We start from the raw sequence: 19,646 nt of genomic DNA on the forward strand, positions 1-19,646 counted from the left end.
GATGGATTGGGTTATACCTCACAAAAGCTTATGCCCAAATAAATTTGTTTGTCTCTAAAGTGCCACAAGGTCTCCTAGTTGTTTTTGCTGATACAGACTAACACCGCTACCCCTCTGAAAGCTAATGGGGTTCTTCCAGCTTTACTCTGAGCACAGTAATAGCAGCTTCTAGCCCCTGGTACTAAGGCACTGCCTTTCACTGAAAATCCCCATAGGTTTCCCCTTCTCATATTCCCCCTTGTTTGCAAATTGCAGCAGGAACCTGTTGCCCAATAAATCCTTCCTCAGCTGAGTGTTGAACCCAGCTCTTTATCCAGCTGAGATCACAGTCCACCCATGTGTTTGTTCAATAACATGCGCAGGTTGTCTGTAGACTGGAGGGTCAGGGCCATGTTCATCTGAATCTATCTAATATTAAATTATTCAATGTGAAAGATGAAATTTCCAGAAGCCTGTGTCTGAAATTCAGCAAGTGTGCCTAGAAGCATGCAGTCCCTGGATATTTCCCAGAGCAGCTCCAAGGTGGCTCGTTAATCCTGCAAATCGCACATATTGGACACACTGCATTTCTTTTACGTTCTTTCTGTAGCAACTTGTGGCAAATAGTATAAAGTGCAGATCTTAAACTGCAGTTCCTGGGGGCTGCCTCAGGCTAAAGTTACTGATTTGACGTTTATTTCTGTTTTCCATGTCACACTGTTTGGCTTTTGTGTTTTCATGTTTCACTTTTCATCGTTGCTCCGATTTCACTGAGAGCATTGTTTTGATATGTTGTAGAGCAGCAATATAGTGTGCACTTGAGTGCAGGCTTTACGAAATGGGGCCCAGAAATAGTTTTTGAGAAATTCTGGACGACTACTCCTAACTAATCCCCTGACATCCAATTACATTTTTCAGGAGTTCCCTTCTTGAACTTTCAGAAGTATGCGCTGAAGTGAACCAAATACTTTATTTCATAAGTTGAAATACACCCCTTGAATTCTGCTTGCAGCTCTGGTCGCCCCATCTCAAAACAGGTGTATTAGAAATGGAATAACTACAGAGAAGGGCAACAAAAATGATGAAGGGATTAAGCTTCCGTATGAGAATAGATTAAAAAGCCCGGGGCTCTTCATCTTGGGAAAGAGATGACTAAGGAGGGATATGACAGAGGTGTATAGAATCAGGACTGGTGCGGAGAAAGTGACTAAGGAAGTGTTATTGACCCCTTCACCTAACACAAGAACCAGGGGGTCACCCCATGAAATTAATAGGCAGCAGGTGTAAAACAACTAAAAGGAAGTCCTGCACACATCATGCAGTCAACCTGTGGAACTCATTGGCAGGGGATGTTGTGAAGGCCAAAACTATAACGGGGTTCAAATAAAGAACTAGATAAGTTCATGGAGGATAGATCCATCAATGGCTATTCGCCAAGATGGTCAGGGATGCAACCCCATGTTGTGGGTGTCCCTAAGCCTCTGACTGCCAGATGCTGGGACTGGACGACAGGGGATGGATCACGTGATAATTGCCCTGTTTTGTTCATTCCCTTTGAAACACCTGGCATTGGCCACTGTCGGAAGGTAGGATACTGGGCTAGGACCATTGGTCTGACCCAGTATGGCCGTTCTTATGTTCTTATCTTAATAATCCTCTTTCCACTGCTGGGAAGTCATCGTTAAGACAGAAAGGGCAAGATGAACCCTTTCATTGCAGGGCCACTGATTCCCCACCAGTCCTAGAATAGTCAGAGAATTATTGTATTTGCCAGGCAGAGTGGACACGGTCCAGCCTTTGTCTGTCTTCCTTATTCAGATTGTAAACAGTCTCTCATCATGAATCTGTGCAGCACCTGGCACAACAGGGCACTGATCTAAGCTGGAGCAGGGGCTGTCCCTCACTAAGTTTCTGTGCAGTGCCTGGCACAACGGAGCACTGATCTCAGCTGGGGCATCTAGGCACTGCTGTGATACAAATAATAACAAATATTCATTCATGATGGCACAAAATCTACTTGCCCTTTGATAGTGGGACAACTAATGACATTTTACCCGGCTGTTAAAATAAATTTGCAAGGCTGGTGTGTGGATTATGGATTAGATATTGTATACTCACCCCCAAATCAAGACCGGATACCTTTCTGGAAGGTATATGCTTTAGTCAGTCACCAGTTATTGGGCTCAATACAGGGGTAACTGTGTGAAATACAATAGCCTGTGCTTTGCAGGAGGTCAGTCTCGATGATCAAATGGTCTCTTGAAAATCTGTGCGTTTTGGACTAGATTTTACCTCTGTCAGTGTAAATCCGTATCATTGCACTGATGGGAGTCGGGGTAAACGGCTTGACATCAGCTGAGGATCTGTTCCCATTCAGTACTCAATACTCATTGAATACAGTAACTCCACTGAGACAGCCTGTGATCTGACCCTGAGTATATAAATTAACCCTTTGTGGAAGAGACTGCATCTTGCTGAGTGTAGGTACAGCGCCTAGGACAGTGGGCCCCCGATCTCAGCTGGAGTTACCATAATACCAGGCCACGAACACAACTTGCTCCCCTGTCAACCTGATGGAAAAATTAAAATCTTGCTTGTAAAACAAAGGGTGAGGCTGATTATTACAGTAGATTCAAGTCTTACGCGTTGGCCTTACACCCGGATTTGGGGCCAGTGCCTCGGCTGCTGCAAACCAGCATTGCTCTAACAAAGTCAATAGAAGTAGGGTCGTTTACGCCAGCTGAGGATGTGGCCGTCTGGCTTTAAATGTAGCTAATGATGGCAGCATCTGCCCAGCTCTGTATTTATTATTCATATAGCATTAGCACTTCGAGGGCCCAGCATGCTAGGCGCTGGTCATACATAGCAAGGGGCAGTGGCTCTGTCCCAGAGATTCATCATCCAGAGGCAATGTGAGAGGTCACACCGCAGGTCAGGGGCAGAGCCTGGAAGAGAATTCAGATCTCCACGTCCCATGACACCATGTTGCTTTTACTTTCACCGCTCCCATTCCACTGAGCCCTCCTTGGTCCCGCTAGCCATATGGCATTGTCACCGCTCAGACTTGTGACACCCGTTGTTAGGTAAGCCCAGTCGGCTGCTTAGTCGTAAGTAAATATGTTGCAACTGGATGTCTTTGGATATTGTCCAGACTGAAGCCCTGTCCAAATACCAGTGCCAGGAAAAGAAACCTGTTACTGGAAGCCAGCTGGTAACATGCCTTCCCCCATTAACCCTTCCCTGGTTTGCAGTGGTTTGCTTTTACCCAGAGGAAGGGAAAAACAGACTCTGAGATGAGTGATCTCAGTGGGGCTAGGCGGGTTCATACCAGTGGAGGATCCGGCCCAGAGATCTGAAGATCTGGTTCATCAAGGAGGTTAACCTCTAAAAGGCCAGGGACTGGATTACAGGGTTATTGCAGGTGAAAAGCAATAGGTTAACCGGTGCCTGTGCAAATTGCTGTTTCGAGCTTCAAAGCAACCAAAGGGATTTTGATACCCATCCGCCATTAAAATGTGTCTGAATCCTCTCCATGGCTTTGAAGATGCCAACCATGATGTATTTTTCAGGGGCACAGGAAATGCCACACCAGATCAGATCATAGGATCATCGCCAAGCATGGCTATAACCAGACATTTCAGAGCCAGGTGCAAGAAACTCTACTGTGGACAATTATAGCCTGCCCAGGGGAACATTACCTCTCACGTGGCAATGAGTTCTGGAGGCTAATTCCACATTATTATTTCCTTTGATCAGTTTTATGTTACCTGGCAGTAGCACCCAAAGGCCTTCTTTGTGCTAGGTGCTGTGCAAACATACAAAGCAGGTGTAGATGATGGGTGGTCGAACATGCCGGTGCCCTGTCTTTATTAGCACTCCCACCATTGCTATCAGCAGCGTAGATTCCCTCACAGAGTGTAGAGGAGTCCTGGCCTAAGAGACAGTTTCTGCTCCAAAGGTTTTACAATCCAAGCGAGTGGGATAGACCCTTCTGGGGCTCCCTTGAGGACTGGGACCGCTTTCCCTACTGAAACATCCCAGGACTTGCCCAAGGTAAACGAGGGTCAAAAGGGAGATCCAGGAACAGAATCCAGGAGTCCTGATTCTCAGCCTGCCCCCTCGTTGTAACCCAGTAGATCCCACTCCCCTCCCAGAGCCAGGAATATAACCCAAGCGTCCTGACTCCCAGCCCCCGCTGCTTTAACACACTTGAACCTATTCCTCATTCACAGCTGGGAGCAGAACCCAGGAGTCCTGACTTCCAGCCCCAATTCTCCATGCTAGGCCTGAACTGTGGTATTGATCAGCGCCCCACCATTCTGATCTGTGGCTAGCACCTTGGCATGGAGTAAACACAAGCACAGCCTCAGGTCCCTAATTCCAACTCCAGCCCTTGGACAGACAACTAAACCCTTGTGTCAAGGGAGTGAAGAAAACATCTTTTGTTCTGAACTTTTCAGGTTTCCTGGGCTCCTCCTGGTCACTGACTAACCCGCCCAGCTGTTTGCACAAGGGCTCATCTTACAGGCAACTCTGAGGATAAATAGCCCAGGAGGAGCTACTTCTCCTCACGCTCCTGTCCTCACCATGGGGGGCTCTGCTCTCTACCTGGTGGCCGTGTTTGCTTTCTACTTCCTGGCTGTTTCTCACAGCCAACTGTAAGTACCCCGCGCTTCTGCCACGGTGATGAGGATATTAACCAGGGTTTGTTAAATGGCTCCCAATGGAAACAAAGCTCAATTTTCCTCTCTTCTCTGCTACTGTGTGTGGAGTGGGAACAGGCTGCAGAAATTCTCTTCCTCATCTGGTCCAAGCCTCTTCTCCCTCGCTCAGTTCCAAGGCTAATTTTGGGATTCGGAAGACGGAATTTTTAAAAAAGTATAAACTGGATTTTGAGCCTCACTTGATCTAAGTGAATCAGGTATAGACAAGGAGTAATTCCATTGAAAACAATGGGGTTGCACCCCCTGAAATGCACTGAAATCAGTGGGGTTGTCTTTCCCTTGGCTCCAGTGGGCTTTGGATCAGGCTCTAAAAGAAACCAGAATCAGGTTCTACGGGGCCATATTTTGAACTCCTTGCTCAGTTTCTACATCCACAAGACACCCAGTGGGAATAAATTCTATTTTCAGTGTGTACTGGTGCAAATCTGGAGTAACTCCACAGACTTCAACGGGTAGTTAGTTACACTGGAGTAACTCCACTGGCTAAGGGAATTGCTTACGGTGCATGAGGCAGACCAGAACCCAGTTCACTTCCAAGGGGCTGGTGGGCTTCCGAAGCACAGTGGTCCACCGCTTGGGCACTGCACTGGGAGTCAGGACTCCTGGGTTCTATTTCCAGCTGTTGGAGGGAATGTGCCTCAGGGGCCAGAAGATGGGAATGGGAGTCGGAGCTCCTTGGTTCTACCTGATGCTCTCACAGGGGGGATATCCAGGAGACGCCTGGGTTCTAGGAGGGGGATGATGTCTAGTGGTTAGAGCTGGGGGGGGGGTGTGTGACTTGGAGTCAAAACTGCTGGGCTTTATTCCCAGCTGAGTCACTGACTGGCTGTGTGACCTTAAGGAAGTCCCTCCCCTTTTCTGTGTTGGCCTCTCCCTCCTCTGTGAAAGGGGGATCATGACACTGACCTACCTCTGTAAAGTGCTGCGAGATCTATGCCTGGCGAGTACTTTGAGTGTGACCCCGAGGCTAAGCTTCTGTTGTCCATCTGACTGACTAGCTGCCTGGCATGGTTACTGCCTCCCGGCCTGTTCATGTCTGTGCTGGGGTGGCCAGATGAACAGCCAAGAGTGAGACCAATAGCCCATGTGGTGGCTCCTGTTCCATGGGGCTGGCCTGACTCCCTGCTCTGGCCCATTGGCTCTCACCATAGCGCACCAGTCGGGGGGGGCTCTGTTCTCATCCTCATCCTGGAGTCATTGGCTCACCTGCCCCAAGCTGGACTGTGATAGGCCAAATAAAATAATCTGGCCGGTTTTCTTCATTCCCTCCGCACCCCTGTGTGGACAGGCACCCCCTGAGATGGGGGCCCAGTGCAAGAGCACTGAATTCACGTGGGTTAAACCGGTCCTGCCCCCACCAGCACAGCACTAGCCTCCAACTGGGGCAGCAGGATCAGCATAGAGTTGGAAGAGAGACCCCCTGCCGAGCCACCACCTTGCTCATTGCAATGCAGCACCCCCAGCACCATGCCGGGGCATTGGGGTCAGCACTGACTTAAAGGGAAGAGCATCCCCGACTGTATCGGTGTACAGCTGGGTGCCCCATTTCAGAAAAGTGACAACAGCAATGTCTTTTATGACAGGATTAGGCTGGGGGACACATCCACTCACAGCAATTTTCCGTAGGGACAGGAGCACATCATGTCCTGAACTTTTTGCCTATGTGTGTGTGCATATGATCTTTATCTGGTATGAAAAAATCAAGTCCCATCATCCATCACCCTTCCTACCAGCATGACACACAGACAACTTGGCTGACATTTAGCAAAACTTTTTATTTCCCTCCAGGCCTACTTCCTTGTGAATTCACAACACTATGGGTGATGTCATCAGTCAATTATTTCGCTGGGAAGACGGCAACCCTGCTTTAACTCCATTGCCTGAGGGGGGATTTTCCAGACAGCCTAGGTGATTTAGGGGCAAAGTCAACTGGACTTGGAAGGGCTTGTCTCCATGAAGAGTTAGTTCACAGCAAACTTAAGTGTAAATCTACCCCACACTAGCCCATTGCACACTAACTGTCTGTGTGGACACTGTTAATGTGTACTAACAGTTCCTTAGTGCACTTTGTCTTCGTGCACCTTGGGCCCCAAATACTGTGGCCCTGCTGCAATTTTTAGGCACCAGCTCGATCAGAGATAGCACCTGTATGCCCGGGTCTACATTTAACATTTATGTCAACCTAGCTACATTGCCCGGAGCTTTAAGCAGCACTGTAGTTAAGCCAACCTAACTGCTGGTGTAGTTGAGGCTAGGTTGATGGAGGAATGGATGGTGCATTATCTACACCGAGTAGAGCCTGTAGTGTAGACAAGCCCTATGTCTACCCAAATTGGGAGTCACGCTGTGATGGGTTCGGTCACAGAGGTCCCCTTGGGACTGTCACCTGATGTGCTGAAATTACCTCTGAGCCCGTTTCCTCTGCCACCTTGGGACTCCAGAACCCTGCCTTGTTGAGCCACACACGCTAGCCTGCTGCAACACAGACCCAGGGTCTGGTCCTCAGCCCCAAAGCTGCAGACTTTAACCAAAAGCTGCTCAACAGGTCACCTATCTCCAGCACCCAGACACTCAATTCCCACAGGGATCCAAGCCCCAAATAAATCTGTTTTTCTCAGTATAATGCTTATACAGGGTAAATTAATAAATTGTCCACCTTCTATAATACCGATAGAGAGATATGTATAGCTGTTCGCTCCCCCAGGTATTAATCTCTTACTCTTGGTTTATTAATAAACAAAAGTGATTTTATTAAGTATAAAAGTAGGATTTAAGTGGTTTCAAGTAATAACAGACAGAACAAAGCAAAATAAAGCAAAAACATGCGAGTCTAAGCCTAATACATTAAGAAACTGAGTACAGGTAGTATCTCACTCTTAGAGATGGTCCAATAAGCTTCTTTCACAGACTAGACTCCCTCCTAGTATGGGCCCAATCCTTTCCCCTGATACAGTCCTTGTTAGTTCCAGCAGACATCTTAGGGGGTAAGCAGGGGTTTTCTTATGACTGGCCACCTCTTTGTCCTGCTCCACCCCCTTTTATAGCTTTGGCACAAGGCTGGAATCATTTGTCTCTCTAGGTCCCCATCCATCCTTCTAAATGGAAAAGTACCTGATTTATGACGGATTCCAGCATCATGTGACATGGTCACATGTCAGTGTAAAACCCCTAGTCTCCATTTTTCCTGGGTTGGCCCACAGGTACACAGGAAAGTTTGCAGGTAAATAAACCATTTACAACCAATTGTCCTAGTCAATTGGAGCCATCAAGATTCTAAATCACCACTAATGGCCCACACTTTGTATAATTACAATAGGACCTCAGAGTTATACTTCATATTTCTAGCTTCAGATACAAGAATGATACATGCATACAAATAGGAGGAATATATTCAGTAGGTTATAACCTTTGTTATGATATCTTAGAAGAGGCCTTTTGCATGAAGAACATATTCCAGTTACATCATATTCACACTCATAAGCATATTTCCATAAAACACATGGAGTGCAATGTCACATATGCCTCCCAGCGGCTGTCTAGACATACCCCTAGGGGCAGAAACTCTCTCTTACTTTGTGTTTGTACTGTGCCTCAGTCACGGTTGGGATTTAGAGATGCTGCTGTAAAGCAAATAATAAATTATAAACCGTGGTAACAAGCTTGGTATAAAACCTCCTTGGGGATGTGGGAATCGCAATCAGTGGGGTTTTAAATACTGACTGAATTAATCACATCGACCTTTTTGCCATTCACAGCTACTCCCTGATCACACCCAACATCCTGCGGGTGGAGAGTGAAGAGAAGGTCGTGGTGGAAGCCCATGGTCTCAATGCCCCAATCGCGGTTACAGTCACAGTGCAGGACTTACCACTTAAGCAACACATCTTATACCAGGTCCGAACCGACCTCAACCCTGTGAATGGGATGATGGGCACAGCCATAATAAAGGTGGGTAAAACCCCAGCCTCAGGTCATCCAGTGAAACAAAGGGTATTATTTTCAACAGTGTCCCACTCATTTTAGGAGCCTCCAATATTTTCCTTCCCCAACGCTGCAATACCGAGACGTTCAGACCCCGTCCAGGTTGGATGTTGTTCCAGAAGAGACACTCTAGCCCAGCATGAATTTATGAGTTTGAAATGCTGGGTGAAAGTCTACGGCCTGTGTTATACTTAGGGCCCTAGCAAATTCACAGCTGTGAAAAACGCATCACAGACCGTGAAATCAGACCTCCTCTGTGAAATCTAGCTATTGGAGGGGAGGATAAGGGGCAGAGCTGGAGGCGCCCTAGCTGGGGGCTCCGACCATGCCCCTGGCTCCACTGTTAGTCCCCTCAGGGCTTGGGAGGGACAGGACTTACTGTTACTCTGCACAACTGCTCTCTGGGGGAGAACAGACCCACCTTTGTGTACCTCCCATGGCTGCAGGAAGCTCCAGGGTTGGGCAGCAGCCCCAGAGCTTCCTTCAGCCACAGGAGGTTGCCAGAGATGGAGTTGGGTCCGATCTCCGCCGTGCTGCTGGGAACGCCCCAGCCAGGGGAGGTACACAGAGGTGGGTCTGATCTCCCCTTGAGGGCCATGCAGGGGAAAAGGAAGTCCTGTCCCTCCTCAGCCCGGCCGGGACTAGCAGCTACGAGCCCCTGGCTGGGGCGCTCCCAGAAGCAGGGGGAAAATCAGACCCCCTCCACATCTGGGAACCTCCTGCGACTGCAGGAAGCTGAAGGCAGTGCAGAAGTGAGGGGGGCAATCCTAAGACCCCCCTACAACAGGTTTGTGACCCCCCCCCCCCATGAATCCCTTTTGGGTCAGGATCCTCACAGTTACAACACCCTGAAATTTCAGATGTAAACATCTGAGAACATGAAATTGACTAATTTTCAAATCCTAGGGCCATGAAATTGACCAGAATGGGCTTTGAATTTGGTTGGGCCCTAGTTATACAGGAGGTTAGACTAACTAATCATGTTGGTCCCTTCTGGCCATAACATCTACGAATCTATTAGTGATGGGGGACCTATAGCTAACTAGTCAGATAAGCACTGTAGGGGTCTCTTGTTCTCGACCTAAAAACTGAGGTGCCCCAAATTAGGAGGTAGAAGAAAAAGTTGAGAGGAAGGATGGAGGGGTTCCCTGGTGGAGCATGATTCTCATTTTGAGTTGATCCAAATTCCTGGCCAGGAATGGAGAGTTGGGGGGACAGAGGGAAGGTCTCCAAGATGTTACAGTTTTAGGGGAGCACAGTAGGAATAGTCGGGAGCACATCAGTGCAGTAGAACTGACTTCAGCAGGGCACCCATGGGATGCCCTTTGTTTCACAGATATTCCATATAAGAGGAGGTGATCAGACAATGGGTACAGGGCTGTCCAAATGGTCTGGCCTGACTCACTGGTGGTGACCTACGCTGACTGTGCCATCCTGGGAAGCCCCCTCCACCTGGGGTATTTTATGGCAGCTGTGTAAGCTGCTGGAGGAACTGCATGTAGAGTGGATTAGTAAAAGGCCATGGTTTCTTATGGATTCTTTCCATGTATAATGGCATAACGAGTGGGGTCCTGCAGGGATCGGTTCTGGGTCCAGTTCTGTTCAATATCTTTGTTAGGGTTCCCTCCCCACTCTGAACTTTGGGGTACAGATGTGGGGACCTGCATGAAAGACCCCCCCAATGCTTATTTTTACCAGCTTAGGTTAAAAACTTCCCCAAGGCACAAATTCCCTTCCTTGTCCTTGGACGGTGTTGCTGCCACCACCAAGTGATTACACAAAAATTCAGGAAAGGGTCACTTGGAGTCCCTATTCCCCAAAAATATCCTCCCAAGCCCCTTCACCCCCCTTTCCTGGGGAGGCTTGAGAATAATATACCAACCAATAGGTTAACAAAGTGAGCACAGACCAAACCCTTTGGTTTTTAGGACACTAAAAATCAATCAGATTTTTAAAAGAAGAACTTTATTATAAAGAAAAAAGTAAAAGAATCACACCTGCAAAATCAGGATGGAAGGTAACTTTACAGGATAATAAAAAGATTTAAAACACAGAGGACTTCCCTTTGGACTGAGCTTCACAGTTACAAAACAGGAATAAAACTCCCTCTTAGCATAGGGAAAATTCACAAGCTAAAACAAAAGATAATCTAACGCATTTCCTTGCCTTACTTACAATTAGATGGATCATTTTATGTATGTTTTCAGGAGATGTTTTACCTGCCTGGTCTCTCTCTCCGTCCAGAGAGGGAACAACAAAGAGAGCACAAAGAAAACCTCCCCATCCCCCATATTTGAAAGTTTCTTCTTTCCTCATTGGCCCTTCTGGTCAGGTACCAACTAGATTATATGAGCTTCTTAACCCCTTACAGGTAAAGTGATTTAGAACAGCTTCCCAGGAGGAATTTTATGTTACCCTTATTTGTATGTTTATGACACGTCCCCCAAATCACAGACGGTGCTGGACAGCCTGTTTTGCACTGGCTGTGATTTTTTTCCTGGAGCTTTAGGAGAAAACAGAGTTAATAAGACACATGCACCTTTAGACATACTACTGATTATATAAAAACTAACAATATTTTCCACATTTTAAGGACTATTTTAACCAGTTGATTTTGGGAAACTTTTATGGGAGAGGGCATTAGCCATGTTGTTAGAAGCCCCTGAAATGTGTTGTATTTCAAAATCAAAATTTTCGAGAGCTAAATTTCACCAAAGAAGTTTTTTGTTATTTTTCTTGACGGTATGAAGCCACTTTAGCGCAGCATGGTCGGTGTGCAGGTGGAAACGCTGTCCCCAAACATATGGGCGTAGCTTCTCCAGAGCATACACAATGGCATAACATTCCTTTTCTGTAATTGACCAGTGGCTTTTCCTCTCAGACAGTTTTTTGCTGAGAAACACAACAGGATGGAATTTTTGATTTGGTTCTTCCTGCATTAAAACTGCTTCCACACCACGCTCGGACGCATCTGTGGTTACTAGGAAAGGTTTGTCAAAGTTTGGGGCCCTTAGTACAGGGTCAGAAATGAGTGTTTTTTAAGCTGGTTAAAGGCCTTTTGTCACTCTTCAGTCCACTGAGCTGCATTTGGCTGGGTTTTTTTTGGTCAGGTCTGTCAGTGGGGCGGTGATTTGGCTGTAGTGTGGTACAAATCACCTGTAATATCCGACCAAGCCTAAGAAGGATGGGACCTGTTTTTTTGACAGGCCACTTTTGGATAGCATTTAGAATCATAGAATATCAGGGTTGGAAGGGACCTCAGGAGGTCATCTAGTCCAACCCCCTGCTCAAAGCAGGACCAATCCCCAGTTTTTGCCCCAGATCCCTAAATGGCCCCCTCAAGGATTGAACTCACAACTTTGGGTTTAGCAGGCCAATGCTCAAACCACTGAGCTATCCCTCCCCCCTTTGGCCTGTAGGGGTTGATAGTTTTTTGACCCACCTAGTGTCCAAGGTACGTTACTTTGTTTAGGCCTATTTGACACTTTTTAGCCTTAACAGTTAGTTCTGCCTCCCTTATGCGCTCAAAGACTTTTTGTAGATGCTTTAGGTGTTTTGCCCATGAATCTGAAAATATGGCCACATCATTAAGGTAGGCGACTGCAGATTCTCCCAATTCTGCTAGGAAACTATTTACAAGTTTTTGGAAGGAGGTGGGTGCATTTCGCAGCCCAAAAAGGGAGCACATTAAATTCATACAGCCCCTTATGGGTGGTGAAGACTGACCTTTCCTTGGCGGATTCATCCAGCGGTACCTGCCAGTACCCCTTGATTAAGTCTAAGGTAGAGATGAACTGGGCACATCCCAGTTTTTTCAATAGCTCATCTGTGCGTGGCATTGGATAGTTGTCTGGGTGAGTTACAGCATTTAGCTTAAGGTAGTCCATGTAAAAGGGTATCTCCCCATCTGGTTTGGGAACTAGAACCACTGGAGATGCCCATGCACTTTTAGAGGGGCGGATTACACCCATTTGTAGCGTGTCCTGGATTTTCTGTTTTATAGCAGTTTTGGCTTGAGGAGCCACCTGGTAAGGTTGGGCTCTAATTGGGCAAGCATTACCTGTGTCAATGGAGTGGTATGCCCGTTCGGTCCGTCCTGCGGTGGCTGGGAACATCGGCATGAAGCTAGTGCACAGCTCCTTGATTTACTGTCGCTGCATATGTCCGAGGGTCATGGAGAGGTTCACCTTTTCCACGCCACCATCACTTTTTTCTTTATAGTAGACACTTTTAGGCCACTCAGCGTCATATCCTCCCTGGGAAGTAAACGTACACTTTAGGTTTGAGGTGGTGGATGCTATGAGATAGTTAACAGCTCCCAGGTGCTCTTGGACAGTAAATGGCCCTTTTCACGATGCTTCCATCTTATGGGCCTGCAGTGACTTCAAGACCATGACCTTTGAAGGAACGCCTTCTGGTATGTTTATCATACCAGGCCTTTTGCTCTTTTTAAGCATCTGTTAGGTTTTTTTAGCAAGGGCTAAAGAGTTTTGGAGAATGTTTTGTATGTTGTTTACAAAGTCCAGAATGTTAGTTCCTGGAGAAGGCATAAACCCCTCCCACTGCTGCCTTACCAACTATAATGGCCCCTTAACCTCGCGGCCATACAAAAGTTCAAATGTTGAAACCCCCAAACTGGGATGTGGTACAGCCTGTAGGCGAAGAGCAACTGCTGCAACACTAGGTTCCAGTCACTGGAGTGCTTATTTACGAATTTACGTATCATGGCCCCCAAAGTTTTACTAAATTCCTTTACCAGGCCATTTGTTTGATGGTGGTAAGGGGTGGCAACCAAGTGGTTCACCCCAAAGGTTTTTTATGGTCCCTGCCAGTAAATTAGTTCCCAAATCCATAAGGATATCAGAGGGCCAATCTACCCTGGCAAAAATGTCTGTTAATGCCTGGCACACGCTTTTAGCCCTGGTGTTGCTTAGTGCTACTGCTTCCAGCCATCGGGTGGTAAAACTCATAAAAGTCAGTATGTACTGCTTTCCTCTGAATGTCTTTTTTGGGAAGAAGAAAATGAGGACTTGAGGCACCTTAGAGACTAACCAATTTATTTGAGCATAAGCTTTAGTGAGCTACAGCTTATGCTCAAATAAATTGGTTAGTCTCTAAGGTGCCACAAGTCCTCCTTTTCTTTTTGCAGATACAGACTAACACGGCTGCTACTCTGAAACCTGTCATTATTTTTTGGGAAAGGACCTAGCATATTCACAGCTACTCACTTAAATGGAACTTTAATTATGGGGAGTGGCTGGAGAGGGGCCTTGACCTGGTTTGGGGGTTTTCCCACTGTTTGGCACACCTTACAAGACTGTACATAGGTAGAAACGTCCTTGCCCGTTCCCTCCCGGTGGAATGACTTCCCCAAATGGTCTTTGGTCCTGTTCACCCCAGCATGGCCACTAGGATGATCGTGGGCTAAGCTCAAGAGCTTTACCCGGTACTTGGTTGGAACTACCAACTGTTTTTGAGGATGCCAGTCGTCCTGGTGTCCAAGCTCCCTGGAGGCTTTCATTTGTTTTCTACTCAGCCTGGAACTGTTTTTTTGATGCTGGAGACATCAGTTCCTCACTGGATTGTGGACTTGGGCTTGTCCCTCTGGAAGCGATGTAGGTGATGGGGTTGTTTTCATTGACTGTGAACTGCTTTCCACTTGTGCGCTATGTTGTATTTTAGGCTCCAGCTGAGCCTGTTAGGCAGGTTTAGCTGCTGGTGCCAGTGCAGGCTTGGTGGTGTCCTCTGGCATTGGAGTTGTGGACAGGGTTGCAAGCGCTGGACTGAAGTGCTGGCAATGGATCTGGTGCTGGTTGCTCTGCCTGTTCCGGTTCTGGGACTCGTTCTGGTTGGGTCTCTGGGACTGGATTCACTGTTGCTGTTGCAATCTTTGGCATGGGGTCTGGTTCCACCACCTCGGTCTGGGTCTTTGGTAACACAGACGGGGCCCTGGTAGAAGGCTCAAGAACAAGGATAGGTGTGAAGGCCTGCTTAGCCTGGCTGCAGGTGACCATTTCCACTCTTTTGGCTAGCTTTACATGACTGGCCAAGTCTTTCCCCAGCAGCATGGGAATGGGATAGTCGTCATAGACTGCAAAAGTCCACATTCCTGAACAGCCCTTGTACTGGACAGGCAACTTGGCTGTATGCAAGTTTGAAGAGTTTGACATGAAGGGTTAAATCGTTACTTGGGCCTCTGGATTGATGAATTTGGGGTCCACTATGGATTGGTGGATAGCTGACACCTGTGCTCTAGTGTCCCTCCACGCAATAACCTTCTTTCCGCCCACACTCACAGTTTCCCTTCGCTCTGAGGGTGTCTGGGAGGCATCTGGGCCTGAGGACCTTTGGTGTGATTTTGGTGTAATGAACTGCAATCTGTTGGGGTTCTTGGGGCAGTTGGCCTTCCCATGCCCCAGCTCATTACATTTAAAACATCGCCCAGCTGACTGGTCACTGGAGCCAGGTGGGTTGCTGAAAAATGGTGTGGTGGGACGATAAGGTGTTTGGGTTTTTTGGGGGGGGTGTAGGTGGGGCCTTGGGATGCCCCGGGTGGTAGGGTGTTGTCTCAGGTTTACCCTTCTGATATCCGCTCCAACTCCTCCTAGCTTTTTTATGTTCCGCCACTTCCACCCATTTGGTTTCACTCTCCCCCACCTCGATTACAGTTTTGTGCTTCCCATCTAGGATGTACCTTTCTATTTCCCCAGGAACACCCTCTAAGAACTGCTCCATTTGCATTAGGAAAGACAGATCTTTCAGAGATTTAACACTTGCTCCTGATATCCAGGCATTCCAGTTTTTTACAATGTGATTGGCGTGTCGGGAAAATGCCACGTCCGGTTTCCACCTTAGGGCTTTGAACCATCGATGCGCCTGCTCGGGTGTTAGCCCCACCGAATTTGGCCTTTTTTAAAAAAAAGTTTGTAGCTGTTCATGTGTTCCTTAGGCATTTCAGCTGCCACCTCTGCTAAGGTTTCACTGAGCTGCAGCCTCAGCTCCACCATATTCTGGTCTGTAGAGATGCTGTACCCAAGGCAGGCCCTTTTGAAACTTTTTAAGAAGGCCTCTGGATCATCGCCTACCTTGTGGGTGGGGAATTTTTTGGAATGGGAAGCAGTACCCGGAGAAGGACTGTTAGGGTTATTTGGTAGACCCAGCTTAGCCCTTTCCAGCTCTAAATGCTTCAGCTTTAACTCCGTATCCAAGCATTTCGCCTCTGCCTCCAAGCGCTTTGCCTCTTTCCTCTCCTCCACCTCCAACTCCAAGCACTTTAAGTCCATTTGTCTTTCATGTTCCTTTCGTTTTTCTTTAGCTTCCAGTTTGGCTAATTCCAGTTTTTTCTGGACCTTACTTTCCATCATTTTTGCTAGGCTTCCTGCGCTTAGCCTAGCCTAGCCCGAGAGCTAGGAAAAAAAAAAACAACCAGCTTGTGAATTCCCTTGCTATAGCTTAAATACTTTGCCCTCAGACAAAAAACAACCAAAAAAAACCCTCCAGGGGATCTCAGCTAAAAAAAACCAACCCTCTCCCCCCCCCCAAACCCTTCCTGGTTTTCAAGCAGCCAAAAAAAAAATGTGTCCTTTTAAAATCCTGAGGTCTGTGCTTCTGGTTCAAAATGATCCCACCACTACCACCATGTCAGGGTTCCCTCCCCACTCTGAACTCTGGGGTACAGATGTGGGGACCCGCATGAAAGATCCCCTAAGCTTATTTTTACAAGCTTAGGTTAAAAACTTCCCCAAGGCACAAATTCCCTTCCTTGTCCTTAGACGGTATTGCTGCCACCACCAAGTGATTACACAAAAATTCAGGAAAGGGTCACTTGGAGTCCCTATTCCCTCAAAATATCTCCCAAGCCCCTTCACCCCCTTTCCTGGGGAGGCTTGAGAATAATATACCAACCAATAGTTTAACAAAGTGAGCACAGACCAAACCCTCTGGTTTTTAGGACACTAAAAATCAATCAGGTTCTAAAAAGAAGAACTTTATTATAAAGAGGAAAGTAAAAGAATCACACCTTCAAAATCAGGATGGAAGGTAACTTTACAGGATAATGAAAAGATTTAAAACACAGAGGACTTCCCTCAGTACTCAGCTTCACAGTTACAAAACAGGAATAAAACTCCCTCTTAGCACAGGGAAAATTCACAAGCTAAAACAAAAGATAATCTAACGCATTTCCTTGCCTTACTTACAATTAGATAGATCATTTTATGTATGTTTTCAGGAGATGTTTTACCTGCCTGGTCTCTCTCTCCGTCTGGAGAGGGAACAACAAAGAGCACAAAGAAAACCTCCCCATCCCCCGGAGATTTGAAAGTTTCTTCTTTCCTCATTGGCCCTTCTGGTCAGGTGCCAACTAGGTTATATGAGCTTCTTAACCCTTCAGGTAAAGTGATTTAGAACAGCTTTCCAGGAGGGATTTTATGTTACCCTTATTTGTATGTTTATGACAATCTTCATCAATGATTTAGATAATGGCATGGAGAGTACACTTATAAAGTTTACAGACGATACCACGCTGGGAGGGGTTGTAACTGCTTTGGAGGATAGGATTAAAATTCAAAATGATCTGGACAAACTGGAGAAATGGTCTGAAGTAAATAGGATGAAATTCAATAAGGACAAATACAAAGTATTCCACTTAGGAAGGAACAATCAGTTGCACACGTACAAAATGGGAAATGACTGCCTAGGAAGGGTGCTGTGGAAAGGGATCCTGGGGTCATAGTGGATTACAGGCTAAATATGAGTCAACAGTGTAACTCTGTTGCAAAAAACCAAACATCATTCTGTGATGTATTAGCAGGAGTATTGTAAGCAAGACATGAGAAGTCATTCTTCCGCTCTATTCTGCAATGATTTGGCCTCCATGGGAGTATTGTGTCCAGTTCTGGGCATCACATTTCAGGAAAGATGTGGACAAATTGGAAAAAGTCCAGAGAAGAGAAACAAAAATGATTAAAGGTCGAGAAAACAAGACCTATGAGGGAAGATTGAAAAAAATTGGGTTTGTTTAGTCTGGAGAAGAGAAGACTGAGAGGGGACATCATAACAGTTTTCAAGTAGATAAAAGGTTGTTACAAGGAGGAGGGAGAAAAATTGTTCGTCTTAACCTCTGAGGATAGGACAAGAAGCAACAGGCTTAAATTGCACCAAGGACGGTTTAGGTTGGCCATCAGAAAAAACTTCCTAACGGTCAGACCAGTTAAGCACTGGTATAAATTGCCTTGGGAGGTTGTGGAATCTCCATCACTGGGGATTTTTAAGAGCAGGTTGGACAAACACCTGTCAGGGATGGTCTAGATAACAATTAGTCCTGCCTTGAGTGCAGGGAACTGGACTAGATGACCTCCCAAGGTCCCTTTCAGTTCTATGATTCTGTGATTTTATAATTGAAGCGTCAACACTGCAAAGGTCTTTTGCATAGAGCATCCCTTGTGGTGATGAGTAAAAGCAGGAGGAACTTATCCACGCTCTTCTTCTCATGCAGGTCCCCTCCAAAAACATAACAAAAGATTACAAACAAAACCAGTATGTGGTGGTCCAGGCTAAGTTCCCTCCGCAAACCCTGGAGAAAGTGGTTCTGGTCCATTTCCACAGTGGATACATCTTTATCCAGACGGATAAAACCATCTATACACCTGGGTCTACAGGTACTGCCTTCCCCTGGTTTCTTCTAATGGGAAGGGATGAGAGCTGCTGATGTCATGCCATATCTACAGCAGGGCTGCAGGGTCCATCCTGTGCATATGGCTTTGCTTGTTTGGTTGAAGATGGAGGACAGTTGGAGCAGAGACTCTGCCATCACCAATTTGTAATATTTCACCCTTCACCATCGTCCTAACTGGGATGTCCCGTTGAGTGTTAGATACCAAAAGACTGGGTGGGCCATGGGATTGAGAATGGGCAATGGAACTTTTCAAATCTCAGTGACTGGTTCTGCTCCATCTTGTACTGACATATATGCACCCATCTGACAGCCGTCCCAAAGCCTGTGTGAAATAGGGGCTGCTAATCCCACCTCATTCAGAGCAGGACAGGTCCCTGCAATGACAAAGCCCTCCCACCTGGTACTTAGGGACAGGGGAGAAAAGCAAGACAACGCCCTAAAGAAAAAAGCCATGGAGATCTTCAACTTTAGAAAGAGGCTATTGTGAAACAACCCTGATGAGGGCTGATGGCTCAGATCCTCCATGGAGTTAGGCACCGAACTCCCGTTGGTTTCAATCGGACTTAGACACCTAAGTAGCTTTGAGAATCTGGGCCAAGGTGTTTATCAGTTAACGATGTCCCTCTCTTCTCTCTTTATTTTCTCAGTCCTCTACCGGATCTTCACCGTGGGTCACAGAATGGAACCGGTGTCTAAGAGAGTGATCGTGGACTTTGAGGTGAGGTCGCTGTTCTGAGTGAGCCCGTGGGGGGATAGGTGGGTTTAGCCACTTGTCTGGGTAACGTGCAGCAATTTAATGTGTCTGAGGAGGCTGCATGCAACCCCTGCCTGTAGCAGCAACATGGTACGGCCGGGAGAAAAGCAAATGATTGTCTGAGGTCCTTCCTTGCAAACCTCTGGTGTGCAAATTCTCCTCCAGTCATGAGGGAGGTTACGAAGTTTGCAGGGGCAGCAGCCAGGCAGCTCTCGCGGGAAGTCCCATGGTTCTGCAATGGTGTTAACCCTTGAGGAAAGTTGCATGGAGTTCTTTGGGAAGAGCCAAGCAAGTGATTGTCTGGGAAGGCTGAAGACAAGGAGCCACTGCAAGGAGCCCTTTGAAGGACGTGTAAAGTGGTGACAGGAACAGGGATTAGAGCTCCAGGCGTTAGTCCTCTTAAGGCCCTTTCCTCTGGGCTTTGTGATCCATAATATAAAGTAACTCAGCTGCAAAACCCTGGGCAATAATTCCCAGAGGGTTCCCTCACCTCAGCCAGCTGGGAGGGGAGAAAACACGCCTGTCCCTTCAG

At 46.9% G+C, this 19,646-nt stretch overlaps 1 protein-coding gene across 1 annotated transcript in view; it reads left to right on the forward strand.

Annotated features, from left to right (window-relative positions):
• The first annotated feature begins 4,536 nt into the window (after positions 1–4,536).
• The window catches only part of LOC102941775 (complement C3), a 90,280-nt gene continuing 75,170 nt past the window's right edge, over positions 4,537–19,646 (forward strand). Inside the window, exons 1-4 of the mRNA XM_037887691.2 lie at positions 4,537–4,637; positions 8,459–8,651; positions 18,181–18,343; positions 19,008–19,078. Of these exons, the coding sequence (XP_037743619.1) occupies positions 4,567–4,637; positions 8,459–8,651; positions 18,181–18,343; positions 19,008–19,078 (498 nt within the window). The 5' untranslated portion in view covers positions 4,537–4,566. The remainder of the gene's footprint in view (positions 4,638–8,458; positions 8,652–18,180; positions 18,344–19,007; positions 19,079–19,646) is intronic.

The sequence above is a fragment of the Chelonia mydas genome, chromosome 20 (assembly GCF_015237465.2).
Source record: "Chelonia mydas isolate rCheMyd1 chromosome 20, rCheMyd1.pri.v2, whole genome shotgun sequence".
Lineage (NCBI taxonomy): Eukaryota > Metazoa > Chordata > Testudines > Cheloniidae > Chelonia > Chelonia mydas.